Source organism: Labeo rohita, unplaced genomic scaffold (assembly GCF_022985175.1).
Source record: "Labeo rohita strain BAU-BD-2019 unplaced genomic scaffold, IGBB_LRoh.1.0 scaffold_101, whole genome shotgun sequence".
Taxonomy (NCBI): domain Eukaryota; kingdom Metazoa; phylum Chordata; class Actinopteri; order Cypriniformes; family Cyprinidae; genus Labeo; species Labeo rohita.
The window spans coordinates 1,966-15,106 of NW_026127131.1; the positions used below are offsets into that span (position 1 = coordinate 1,966).

Here is a 13,141-nt window from a genome sequence, read left to right on the forward strand (position 1 = left end):
GGTCATGTTGCTGGTCAAGGACCAGCATAAACCAGCATCAAAACCTACCTAACCAGCATATGCTGTTTTTTTTCACCAGGGATGTTTGTGTTTTTGAGAAAACAATGTTTATGCATGGTTAGTTAAAAACTAAATGTTTTAAGTTACTGAAATAAGGCCATGAAACACATATAGAACATTTGTTCACAAGACTTTTGAGAACTGGATGTGGTAGTTTAGAGTTATTTCTACAAAATGATGTGAAAATCATCTCGTTCACTCATTCAGAGGAAACAATATACTGATGTAAATTTTCTAAGACATGTTTTGTGATCGAAAGGGAATATGCGAAGGAGTGGCAATGACCCATGAATATTAAGAATTCACACCTGAGAGACAAAGAGCCCTCCCTAATGGCCCATCAATGATACTAAGCAAAATATACTGCCTTATTATGTTAACTGATCCAACATAATATCGCAATTTTATTTTTTCCCCCAAATGTCAATGTCAAAAATGAATAAATAAATAAATAAATAAAAATAAAGACATTTAACACATTTTGTAAATAAATAAAACACATTTTATCAAGAGCATCAGCAAGCCTATTAATTAGCATATATATGTAGCTCAAAATTCTGCATGCATGTTACATTCCATAATAAACCAAAATGAGATTAAATTTTGTCTAGCAATCTTCATCATTACCAAACATTTTGACAGACATTATTTTATTATTATTATTATTTTATTATTTTTTTTTTTTAGAGTGAACAGTTGTGCGTCTTCTTTGCTTTTAAGTATTTCAATACTATAAAAATGTAAATTATTCCAGTGATTACGTATTATTTAAAAAAAAAAAAAAAAAAAAAAAAAAAAACTAAACATATCCAAGCTGTCATCTCACGTTTATGGTCATTCTGACACAATGAAAATGCTATTAATTCATGCTTAAGGGGCTTTTATTTTGAAGTGCATCACCGCAGGCGGGATTTAGAAAGGGAAATGGATGTAATGGCAAATCTGTTTTGCATCTAATGAATATGCATTTTTACTAGTAAGAATGCAATTGTAAAGCTCTGTAATTGGATTTCTTGCTAGTAAGAACTGAATTAGAAAGCTCTGTAGTTTCATTTTTACTATTAAGAACTGAATTAGAGAGCTAGTAAGAATTGCATTAAAGAGCTCTCTAAATGAATTCTTACTAGTAAGAATGTAATTACAGAGCTCTCTAATTCAATTGTTACTAGTAAGAATAATATTATTATTGCTAAATAATAATAATAATAACTAGATGAGTAAAGTTTGAGAACAAACTTTAAGTTGGCTTGAGAAAGCACGTTGTTAGCATGATTAGCATGTTACTAGCATGTTGTTAGCATGTTTCTAGCATGATTAGCATGCTGGTAGCATGATTGGCAAGTTACTAGCATGTTGCTAGCATTTTGTTAGCATGTTTCTAACATGATTAGCATGTTGTTAACACGATTAGCATGTTGTTAACACGATAAGCATGTTAATAGCATGTTAGCATTTTTCTAAAATGATTAGCATGCTGCTAGCATGCTTAGCAAGTTACTAGCATTTTGCTACCATGATTAGCATGTTACTAGCATGTTGTTAACATGTTTCTAGTATGATTAGCCTGTAACTAGCATGTTGTTAGCATGATTACCAAGTTACTAGCATGTTGTTAACATGATTGGCAAGTTACTAGTATGTTTGTAGCATGATTAGCATGTTACTAGCATGTTGCTAGCATGATTTAGATATCTCAATATATTAGAAATATTAGAGTGGAAGCTTAAATGAGTCTAAATTGATTAGAAAGAGTACATAGAAGGGAAGCTTGATTGAGCCTTAAGGGATTCTGGGAAGTGTTGAAGAGTGTTGGCTCATTTGAACATTCTCAATAATAATAATAATAATAATAATAATTCAGTAAAGATGATTATTACCTTCATTTTGGAAGGTGTGTGGAGTAGCATGTACTGTGGCTTTGTCTGGAATTATGTTCGATGAAGGAGCAAAAGTGCACATGTCTAAAGTGTAATAGGCTACTACCTCTATCATGTTATTAATACAGAAATCAGGAACTCATTATTTTAATAGCCCCTATAACTTTACCCTAAAATTTGGGATCATTTTTGCATCAAGCCCCTGTTCATTTCAGACACTGGAATGGATCAATCAGAATCCAAAAGGAATAAAATTCTAGACGAATTCAGCTTCAGATAAAGAAAACAACTAAAATGATTAAATGTCAGGAGAATATAAGTCAGTATAAATTGTTTTTAAACTTAGATAATCAGTAAAATGTTTTTGTCTGTGATGGGAGGAGCTACTGGAGGAGTTTATTCACACTGCAGAGTTTCACTAAACCACTTCTCTACAGACCAATTGACATTTTCAGGAGCGGCAAGACTGATTACATTGAAGAAAATGTTTGACATATTTAATTTCTTCTTGTTCTCATGGAGTCTGTCTGGTAAGTATTTGTATGACTTTACATTATCATTTGTTCACCTGTACATTATCCTGCTTTTTTATTTCCATCATTAATCATTCATCTAATATTTTTACTTGCCTTACACTAAACCTACCCATATACATCTGTCTCATTCAATGAGTACATATCGAAATTATTAAAATACTTGAAGGACTTGTTTTGCAATGACAACTTTTTAAATACTTTCAAAATGACAAAAACTCTAAATCTTACTATTCTGAGTAAATATTCTGTTTGTTGATCAGGTGTGTTTGGTGATGCAGTGAAGTCAGTGTCAGTGACCGAAGGAGAATCAGTGACTCTAAAAACTACTGATACTACAATTAAATGCTTTTATTTTGTACAAAATTGCAAAAAGTCACACTCGTGGTGTTCCCGGTCAAAAATAACCGGACTCCAAACAACTGCTTATAAATCTGTCATTATGCTATATTATCACCAAATATTGGATTCATTCTTTTCGTCAACTTGTTTTCTTTCATTTAGGACTGGTTTCGTGTTTCTATTTGCATCTGATTAATCGTAGGCCTCATTTTTCTGAAAGTAGGCACCTAATTTTTTGAGTGAAAAAAGCATTTTTTGTGAATAATTTTCACAATATGAGAGAAAAAAATATGAAAATTTGCACTATTTCTCACACTAGTGTGCTTCAATGTTTAATCAGGACGTTTGCTTTTAAATGCTTTTATTTTCTACAAAATTGCACAAAGTTACACTCATCAAAAATGGCCAACCATTGAAAGTGAATGGGGAAGAGCACAAAAAGCAGGATCTTTATTTTGAAATGATTTTATGTTCTGAAAAGGGGCACAAAGTAACACTTATGCTGTTCCTGTTAAATCTGACCATCGTGACACACAAAAAAAGAACACATTAAGATTATTTGCATTATAACATTTCATGGAACAACAAACCAAAACTGTTATTTTAGTTCTATATATCCTGCACACTGACACTGTCATACTGAGACAATATTATAAAACAACAAGCTGAATCTCTCTCTGTGCTAAAGCATTTATTTGTAAACTTTCATCTACTCTGTGAGAACATGAAAGCCTCAAAACCTAAGCTAAAGACAAGGCAGTTTGAGCGTGTGAGTGTGTGAGAGGTTTATCACAGAGAGAGTTATCATAAAAGCATATTGCATGCAGTCCAAGGTATGATGAAATAAATATAATACTCACAACAGTTTGTGTGAGATAGCGTGAGTATACATGAATCTATACATGCACAGGTCCAAGGCCTTTATGTTTGCAAGCACAAAATGCTCCTGAACACTAGTTGTTTCTTTTACTTTCATTCTTCCCCATTCACTTTCAATGGCCAGCCATTTTGTAACTTTGTGCAATTTTGTACAGTTTTGCCTACTTTCGGATAAATGAGGCCTACGATTAATTGGATGCAAATAGAAACACGAAACCAGTTTTAAATAAAAGAAAACAAGTTGACAAAAAGAATGAATCCAATTTTTAGTGATAATATAGCATATTTACAGATTTATAAGCAATCGTTCGGAGTCCGGTCATTTTTGACCGGGAACACCACAAGTGACTGGAATCCGAACACAACCAGAGGGTTAATGAGATACGGTGGAGTTTTGTACACAAAAACAGCAGCATTCTCATAGCTCAATACAGACAGAATGAAAAGAACACAGTTCATGATTATGTTCTTGATGGGAGATTCAGAGACAGACTGAAGCTGGATCAGACTGGATCTCTGACCATCACAAACACCAGAACTACACACTCTGGACTCTATACAGTAACCAGCACCAGCACAGATACACCGCTCAACACATTCAATCTTACTGTCTATGGTGAGTTAAAACACTTTTCACAGTCACTCTAGTGTAATTTCTCTACTTACAATATCTGACAATAAAAAAATCTCTATAATAAATGTGCAAATAAATAATAAATGTAGTTTTTATTTATTTATTTTTTTAAATCTAAAAAAAACTGTACAACAATACATCTCATCTCAAGATAATATTGTCATTTTGGTTACTTTTCTGAAAGTCAACAAAATATTTCTAGATTTTTTTGCAATACATTTTAATGTAATCAGTTTTTGCTTGATGCTGATACTTAACTGCATTTTAAACACTAATCCTTTATAAAGGTTGAGAAATGGGGTTTAGATCAAGACTGTCAACACACCAAATAAATCAACTTAATCAATCAATATTTGTTCTCTTTTTCCAGCTCGTCTGCCTGTTCCTGACATTAGCCACTATTCACAAAATGTATCGTCATCACATCAGAGTTGTTCATTGCTGTGTTCAGTGGTGAATGTGAGTGATGTGAGTCTCTCCTGGTTCAGAGGAAACAGTTTATTGTCCAGCATCAGTGTGTCTGATCTCAGCATCAGTCTCTCTCTACCTCTGGAGATTGAGTATCTGAATGATTCTTACAGCTGTGTGGTGAACAACTCCATCAGCAACCAGACCAAACATCTTGACACTAAACTCTGCAAGCCATGTGCAGGTACGCCATATGTGTGTGTAGGTGTGTGTGTGTGTGTGTGTGCACCTGGTATTCATCACGTTATGGGGACCAAATGTCCCCACAAGGATAGTAATACCAGTAAATTTTGACCTTGTGGGGACATTTGTGAGGTCCCCATGAGGAAACAGGCTTATAAATCATGCAGAATGAGTTTTTTTGAGAAAGTAAAAGTGTGCACAGTCTCCTGTGAGTGCTAGGTTTAGGTGTAGGGCGATAGAAAATACGGTTTGTACAGTATAAAAACCATTACGCCTATGGAATGTCCCCATAAAACATGTAAACCCAACATGTGTGTGTGTGTGTGTGTGTGTGTGAGATTGAACTATATTTATGTTTTTTTTTTTTTATTATTTTCTTCTCTCACAAGACCATATCAGCTGTTGTGGTTTTACTGAAGCTGTGATCCGATTGGCTCTCTCTGCTGTGGTGGGCGTGGCTGCTGTTGCGGTGCTGGTTTATGACATCAGATCCAGAAGTCTTCAACAGAAGAGGAAAGAGCAGGTGTCACCATCAAACTCTGATTAATCAGATACTCAAGGAAAGTGGAGATGCACCTGAACAGCTGTAGACATTTTATTACCAGAAAAATGTAAGCCATGATGAATGTTTAGTTTGTTTAATGTGTGTTTTTAGTAGGAAAATGAATGACATTGTCAATGTATTTGTCTTGTTGGTTTTCATTTCTCTTTTTTTGTTTCTCAATCTTTAATTTGGCATGTAGTGATGTTTTTTGTTTTTGTTTGTGTTTGTGTTAACAGACAGTTTATGTTGAAGTCCTTTCTTTTAATTACTTATTTTTGTTGGCATTTGCTTGTTAAGTCATAAACAGCTGCTGAGATAGTATTCTCAAGTGAAATGAGTTGGGGCTTGGACCCGGAAACAGTTGGACACATTATGTCACTTAACAAGCCCATATTTAGTTTTAGGTTAGTAAAGACATTTTTAATTGCTATATTGGTTCAAGCTCACATTTTAAGTATAAATCAATCTTAACAATGTTCCAGGAGCTGGCATGTATTTTTAGCAATAACTTGACATGAACATGGTGGGATAATGAAAGACATGATGCCAGGAGAGACAAAGTTACATCATTATATATATGTACTGTATATGCCCCCCACCCCCACCACCAAAATAAATAAATAAATAAATAAAAAATCTGTACCTTTTTTTAAACACATTATGGATTTTTAAAGTTGCAATTCACCTATAAAGCCTAAAAGAAACTTGCTTTTGAAAAATGTGGCTTGGCTAAAACATGTACTATTATTTAATTTATTCTGCTTCTTTCAGTACTAATAAATTCAAATGACTTAAATCACTAGACAATGACTGTTATTTCTTTAAAATCAGATGTTTAAAACTGAAGAATCAGTAACAGAATTTAATAGGAGATTCTCCAAGGTCATGATTAAACCCCACTAATTTAGTGTTTCTTTTTTTCTGTATACTATAAAATGTGATATATATAAATCATGTCTTTGTAAAGTTTGATTTTTCTATTCTTCTTTCTGTAGATTAAACATCCAACTATCTATTTTCCTGGAGTTTATGTGAACTAGTTACCTTAGCTTAGTGAGAGTTAATAATGCTAACCACTGAGATAATGAGCACAGCTTGCTGCCTCTAGTTACATGTCAATAATATAACATTTTCATAATATTAAATTTGTAATATTCACAAACACCCTTTTAAAATACTGAACTTGGAAGTATGGGAACATTGGCCAATAGCAATTCTTAAGCATACACCTTGCCTACATCGGACACGACCTGCGTGATTCAAGAGCTTTTCTGCGTACAGACTGCATGACTTTGTTGCTGCACATGTCCAGTGTCTGTCGGTGAGGTTGTTGATGAACGTTCCCACTACTGGTTGCTTAGTAACGGTCGTGAATCACACGTTTTACTGGTTCATGAAACCATTCATGCACGAATTCGCAGCATGTTGAGTATACCACCATAATGTATTATATCTGATTACATCTATATGCAAACACCTGACTGTATTTGTAGGTGTATACACAATGTAAGTACTTGCTAACAAAAAAATATACTTTATTTGAAAACTGTCGGTGAAAATTCATATGCAGACTTTGAGTCGAGGCGCCCTCTAGAGGACTGTGTACACACTGACTGTAGAGTTTCACTAAGTCGCTTCACAGACCAACAACGCTGTCCTCTTCAACTCTCCTGCCGCTTGCAGTGTTTATTATAACATCTCTGGTGTTTTCTTTTCCAAAATTATAAACCGGTTTTATCTAAAACCGTTAAGTGAAATATGGCAAATATTTGTGGTGTTTTAAGAGAATTTTATGATAATAATTAATATTTATGCAATAATTATGATCTATTTTTTCCCTTTGAATATAATATAAATTTTATATATATATATAATTTTTATTATTTTTTAATTAATGCTGTATTTCAGTTTAAAGTAGAGACCTGGCCTATAGAAAACAATTTTTTGAAGTCAGATTGGTGCTATCTGGTGGTGTAGTGAGCATAATTATCAAGCAATATCATATTTTAACCACTAGATGAATGTACTGCTCTCTGTAGAAGGGCTTGTGAATTCTAGCTGTTTTTGCACATATTTGCCTTTGCCTTTTCAGGTTGTGGATTTTAATATATCATATGAGATTATCAAAGACTATTTTTTTTTTTTTATTATTTGCCAAGTTTTTTGTTTGTTTGATTGGTTTTACTGGTAATTTGAAGCGCCAGTTTTACTTTATAATACAGTCAAACCTGAACATTGCATTAGAACATTTCTGTTACAGTCTCATATTTCCCTGTGTGTGTGTGTGTGTGTGTATTCAAGAGAGAGACATGGTGTGTGACTTTTGCATTTTGGATCCAATGTCTCCCTTTTATTTGATTTATTGATTTTGTTTCACATATTCTCACATTTCTCTGTTACAGTCTCACCAGTCTCATATTTCCCTGTGTGTGTGTGTGTGTATGTGTGTGCATGTGTGTGTGCGTGTGTGTGTGTGTGTGTATTTTGCAACCTTGATGGCTTACAGTCTCATGCTTTCATTGCTGTGCACTTTATTTCTTACATTGATTGCTTCTATTTCACACATTTCCCAAAATTAGCTTTTGAAATGACACACGTCATTTGTGTGTGTGTGTGTGTGTGTTTGTGTGTATAAGTGTGTGTGTCTGTGAGTGTATTGTAGTGTTTTGCACTACTGATGTTTTAGAGAGTCACCCCTTCACTGTCGTGTGCTTTTTTTCTGGATTGTGGCTGATTTGTAGATTGTATGCTCAAAAAAACTCTGTATTTTCATATTTTTGCCAATTTCCCATTCATTTCCTATGGCCGGTCATTTTGACCGGAAGGCCCTGAGTGTGACTATTTTTTTTACGACCACTTAGACTTTTCAAATCCTGTCCCCAATTTTTTTGTGTGTTCATATACCAAGTACCATAAAAGTCACTAAGTTTCATACCATTCCGATGAAGCTACGATTTTTAATTTTTTTTATTTAAAAAATTCCGGTCAGAAGTGACCGAAGAACCCCAGAGGGTTAAGGGAGCTGATCAGATAAAGTGGATGTTTAGACACAACAACAACGGCATTCTCATAGCTCTCATCAACAGAGAGAACAATATAAGCACAGTTCATGATGATGCTCTTGATGGGAGATTCAGAGACAGACTGAAGCTGGATCAGACTGGATCTCTGACCATCACAAACACCAGAACCACAGACTCTGGACTTTATACAGTAACGAGCACCAGCACAAAGAAACCGCTCAACACATTCAATCTTACTGTCTATGGTGAGTAAGCTTACATCTTTTAACTGTCATAAATATTCAGAATATTATAAAATTATAAAACTCTATGTTGATACAGAGTTATTTGTGCAATTCAGTTATGCTCATAACATTCATTCTTAATTTTTATTTACCGTTTTCTGCTATGGATGTTTTTTAATGGTCAGTTCCTGCATGTAACAGCTTGATTTGGAAATGAAGCATAATATATATATCTCAAGTTTTTCAGTGACAATATTGTCTGTTTAACATTGCTAAACATTCTTTCAATATTGGATCCCTTAAATGCTCTTTTTACAGTCTCTTATGTTTTCTAGCTCGTCTTTCTGTTCCTGTCATCAGTAGAGACTGTACTTCATCATCGCCATCACACCAGAATTGTTCAGTGCTGTGTTCATTGGTGAATGTGAGTGATGTGAGTCTCTCCTGGTACAAAGGAAACAGTTTATTGTCCAGCATCAGTGTGTCTGATCTCAGCATCAGTCTCTCTCTACCTCTGGAGGTGGAATATCAGGATAAAAACACCTACAGCTGTGTGATCAACAATCCCATCAGCAACCAGACCGCACATCTGGACATCAGCAAACTCTGTCACACATGTGCAGGTATGTCTGTGATATTTTGTTTATGTGCACATTTACTCACACTAATGACTGTCTCCTTTAGGTTCTCCAGACTCTGTATCTCTGATAGTGCTGGTTTCTGCTGCTGCTGGATCTCTGTTGATTGTAGCTGCAGTCGGGATCTTCTGCATCTGCAGGAAAAATGACCAAGAGGGCAAGTATTACCTACTACTGAGAAATTACATGTAAAATTTTTGTTGTTGTTGTTGTTGTTTTCTTTTTGCCCCATTATGATTTTTTGAATATAACATTTCAGGTTGTGTGTAATATAGCTGTTTGTAAATGTAAATGGTCTGCAAAGTTTCAAAGATAAAAGTGCGCAACAAATAAAGTTATGACAATGTAACAAATCATAATATGTCAAAAATCATCAAATGTTCATAATATTTTAAGGAAAAGACAATCATGTGCATTTGTTCTGATATAGTGCAAGGTTATGAGGTACATTATGTGAATACTTGGCTAAAGAGATGTGTCTAATCTAGATTTAAACTGGGAGAGTGTCTTTGAGCCTCGAACATTATCAGGAAGATTTAATAGGTAACCAGTGTATAGATGATAAAATATATGATAATTATATATTTTGAAACTTGTAAGAACTCTAGCAGCTGCATTTTTAAATAAATGTAGCTTGTTTACCGAGGATGCAGGACAGCACTGAGTAACTTACAGTAATCCAACCTGTATTTTCTGCATCAGTAACAGATAACATCTTCCATAGCTTAGCAATGTTTCTGAGGTGGAAGAAGGCTGTTTTTGTAACATATGAAATATGATATTCAAACAACAAGTTTGCTGCCAAATTTAACACCTAGATATTTAACTGTAGAGGAAAAAGTAACAGTATGTCCTTCATGATGCAATGTGATTCTGTGTGCATGTTTTTGGACCAATAAGTAATACCTCAGTTGTATCCAAACTGAATAGAAGAAAATTACTGGTCATCCAATATTTTATATCTTTAATACACTCTGTCAACTATTAATTTAGATTTTTCATGTGGTCATGATGAAATGTATAACTGATTATCATCAGCATAACAGTGGAAAGTCATTCCATTTTTTCTAATAATATCACCCATATAATATTATTACATGGCAGCATGTATATTGAGAATTACAGAGTGCATAACACAGATCCATGAGGCACTCCATAATTTACTGATGTTATCTTGGATTTTTTCCCCATTTTAACAGACAAAATGGTAACCATCTGATATGTATCTGATAGGCCACATTAATGCCTGTTACACACCCCTCCCCATCCCAGTAACCGAAACTAGCCAGTACCCCACCCTCACCAATATTTATACCATGGTTAATGAAATCACATAGAATAATCAGCGCAATCTGACTAAAGCACAGTTTAGTTAATTGTGCTTGAGTAGCGCACAAATCACCATTCACTAGTTTACTCTGAAAATGTGATAAGATTTGCACAAGCCAAACCTAGCTGGTGATAAAATGTGTGACCCATTTGAATTCTATTGAGAATTTACTGCTTTAACATGCTGTGGAGAAAGTCAAACATTTAAACATTTAAAGTCTGGACGTTCTTGAGATGTTGACTAATAATTTTGAATAATTTTTCCCCATGTGTAAAATGTGTTGTTTTCATGATGACTGAAATATATAAAGAAACCTGGCCTTGAGATATTCTAAGAGATGACAAAATCATTAAGAGCCTGATGAACCAATAAGAAGTAGGAAATAAACTATTTCAATATAAGAAAATATAAACTAAAGGTAGTTTGAGTCCCACTGGCATATTAAAGTAAATAATTCTGTTCCAAATGGGATATAAATAACATAAAATACGTCATAATTCCTGCTAACAAGTAATTGTTAGGTTATTATATACTGCAGTTATGTTATCAACCAATGTTTAAAAAATATATAAATAAATAAATAGCAAACACAAACAAAAATAAACCTCACAAAGGAGCAAAAAAACAGTGTTAAAGAGAAAATGCAGCAATAACTCTCACATATCTCTCATTCAGAATATAGATTTTTTTTTTTTTTTTTCACATCTATCAAACAGTTCAGAGTGGTCAAGAAATCACATACGTCATATATCACAAAACACGGTGATGGTCATTCTACAAAGGAAAAGGACAGGAGTCGGTAAGAAACTTCATTTCTGTGTGTATATGTGTATTATTAGAGCAATAATTCTGATCTAGGTGTATTTATGTGTATGTGATAACTACTTGTGTGATGTGTGTTTGTGTTTTCTTTTAGAGAGTTCAAGAGCAGGAAGATGTGGTGTATGCAGGAGTGGCCATTAGACACTGATAAAAAATGTAATTCTGTTGACATCATCCAAAAAAGTGAGTTAATCAGTGTTAATGTGGTATTAAATGAAGACTAATGACTTTTATCTCAGGACTTTGAAGCAGGGTTTTTGTTTTATGTATGTTTTTTTTTTTTTAATTGTTTTTAGATGTTACTGTAGTAATAGTGTATGGACAGTCCTGTGTGTCTCTGCTGATACAGTGAATCCTCTTAAGCTCCACCTACTGGATCAACATGTTATTTTACTAACAGCTCTCTTGCACTGTGATATTTTAAATTCCAGATATGCAAGATATATTTTTCAAATTCTTCAAACTGTATCACTTGAACTGTATAACTTTTTATAGTATTGTTCCTTTTTTAGTACATTACGTAGTAAACACAAAATGAATAAATAAAAAATATATAATTTCAAGAAGAATCATTTATACTAACATCCTCTGTTGTTTTTATTATTATTATTATTATTATTATCATTATTATTATCTTGTTCACAGCATCTTTGAATCTTGCATACTTACAATTCTTTATTTAAAGGAGAAGCCACTTCCAGAACAAAACAATTACAGATAATGTACTCACCCCCTTGTCATCCAAGATGTTCATGTTTTTTCTTTCTTCAGCCATAAAGAATAAAGAAATTAAGTTTTTTGAGGTAAACATTTCAGCATTTTTCTCCATATAATGGACTGGTATGGTGCCCCGAGTTTGAACTCCCAAAATGCAGTTTAAATGCAGCTTCAAATGATCCCAATGCGATCGGTAACACTTTACAATACGTGTGCACAAATATGCATTAATTCATGCTTAACTAATGCAAAGATAATCATGAGTTCATTAACTCATGAAGAACTAAACTATTTATCAATAATTACTTCATCAGCAACTAATGAACATTCTATATGATTCATAAATTAAGTAATCAATAAATTGTTATTAGTTAAAAGTGTCATAATGTATTAATTCCCTAATAACTTATTTTATTAACTAGCAGTGTAAATTCATGTGTTAATTACCACAATAGGTTGAAGTCACACATTTCATCCTCCAGTTGTCTGCTTTAATTAATCATTAGCTAATGATTTGCAAATATATCATTATGTTATAACTTTACTTGTTGAGGCACAGAACTATTAACTAATTGTTAAGTAATATGTCATTGTGGTTATGGATTTAGAATTAGTTAATCATGTGCCTCAACAAGTAAAGTCATAACATAATGATATCTTTGCAAATCATTAGCTAATGATGAATTAAAGCAGACAACTGGAAATGCCATGAAAATGTATGGCTCACACTCATTGAGGCACATGACTAACTAACTAATTCTATATGCATAACCATAATGAAATATTACTTAACAATTAGTTCATAGTTCTGTGCCTCAACAAGTACAGTCATAACATAATGATACATTAGCTAATGAGTATTTAAAG

The 13,141-nt window shown here is 33.5% G+C and overlaps 1 protein-coding gene across 1 annotated transcript; it reads left to right on the forward strand.

The window, feature by feature from the left end:
- The first annotated feature begins 2,382 nt into the window (after nt 1-2,382).
- Nucleotides 2,383-9,597, forward strand: LOC127157219 (uncharacterized). The gene is made up of 5 exons (XM_051100458.1): nt 2,383-2,467; nt 2,734-2,811; nt 4,065-4,307; nt 4,696-4,977; nt 9,452-9,597. Exons 1-5 carry the CDS (start codon nt 2,422-2,424, stop codon nt 9,595-9,597), a joined length of 795 nt encoding a protein of 264 aa, XP_050956415.1. The 5' UTR covers nt 2,383-2,421.
- Nucleotides 9,598-13,141: the final 3,544 nt, after the last annotated feature.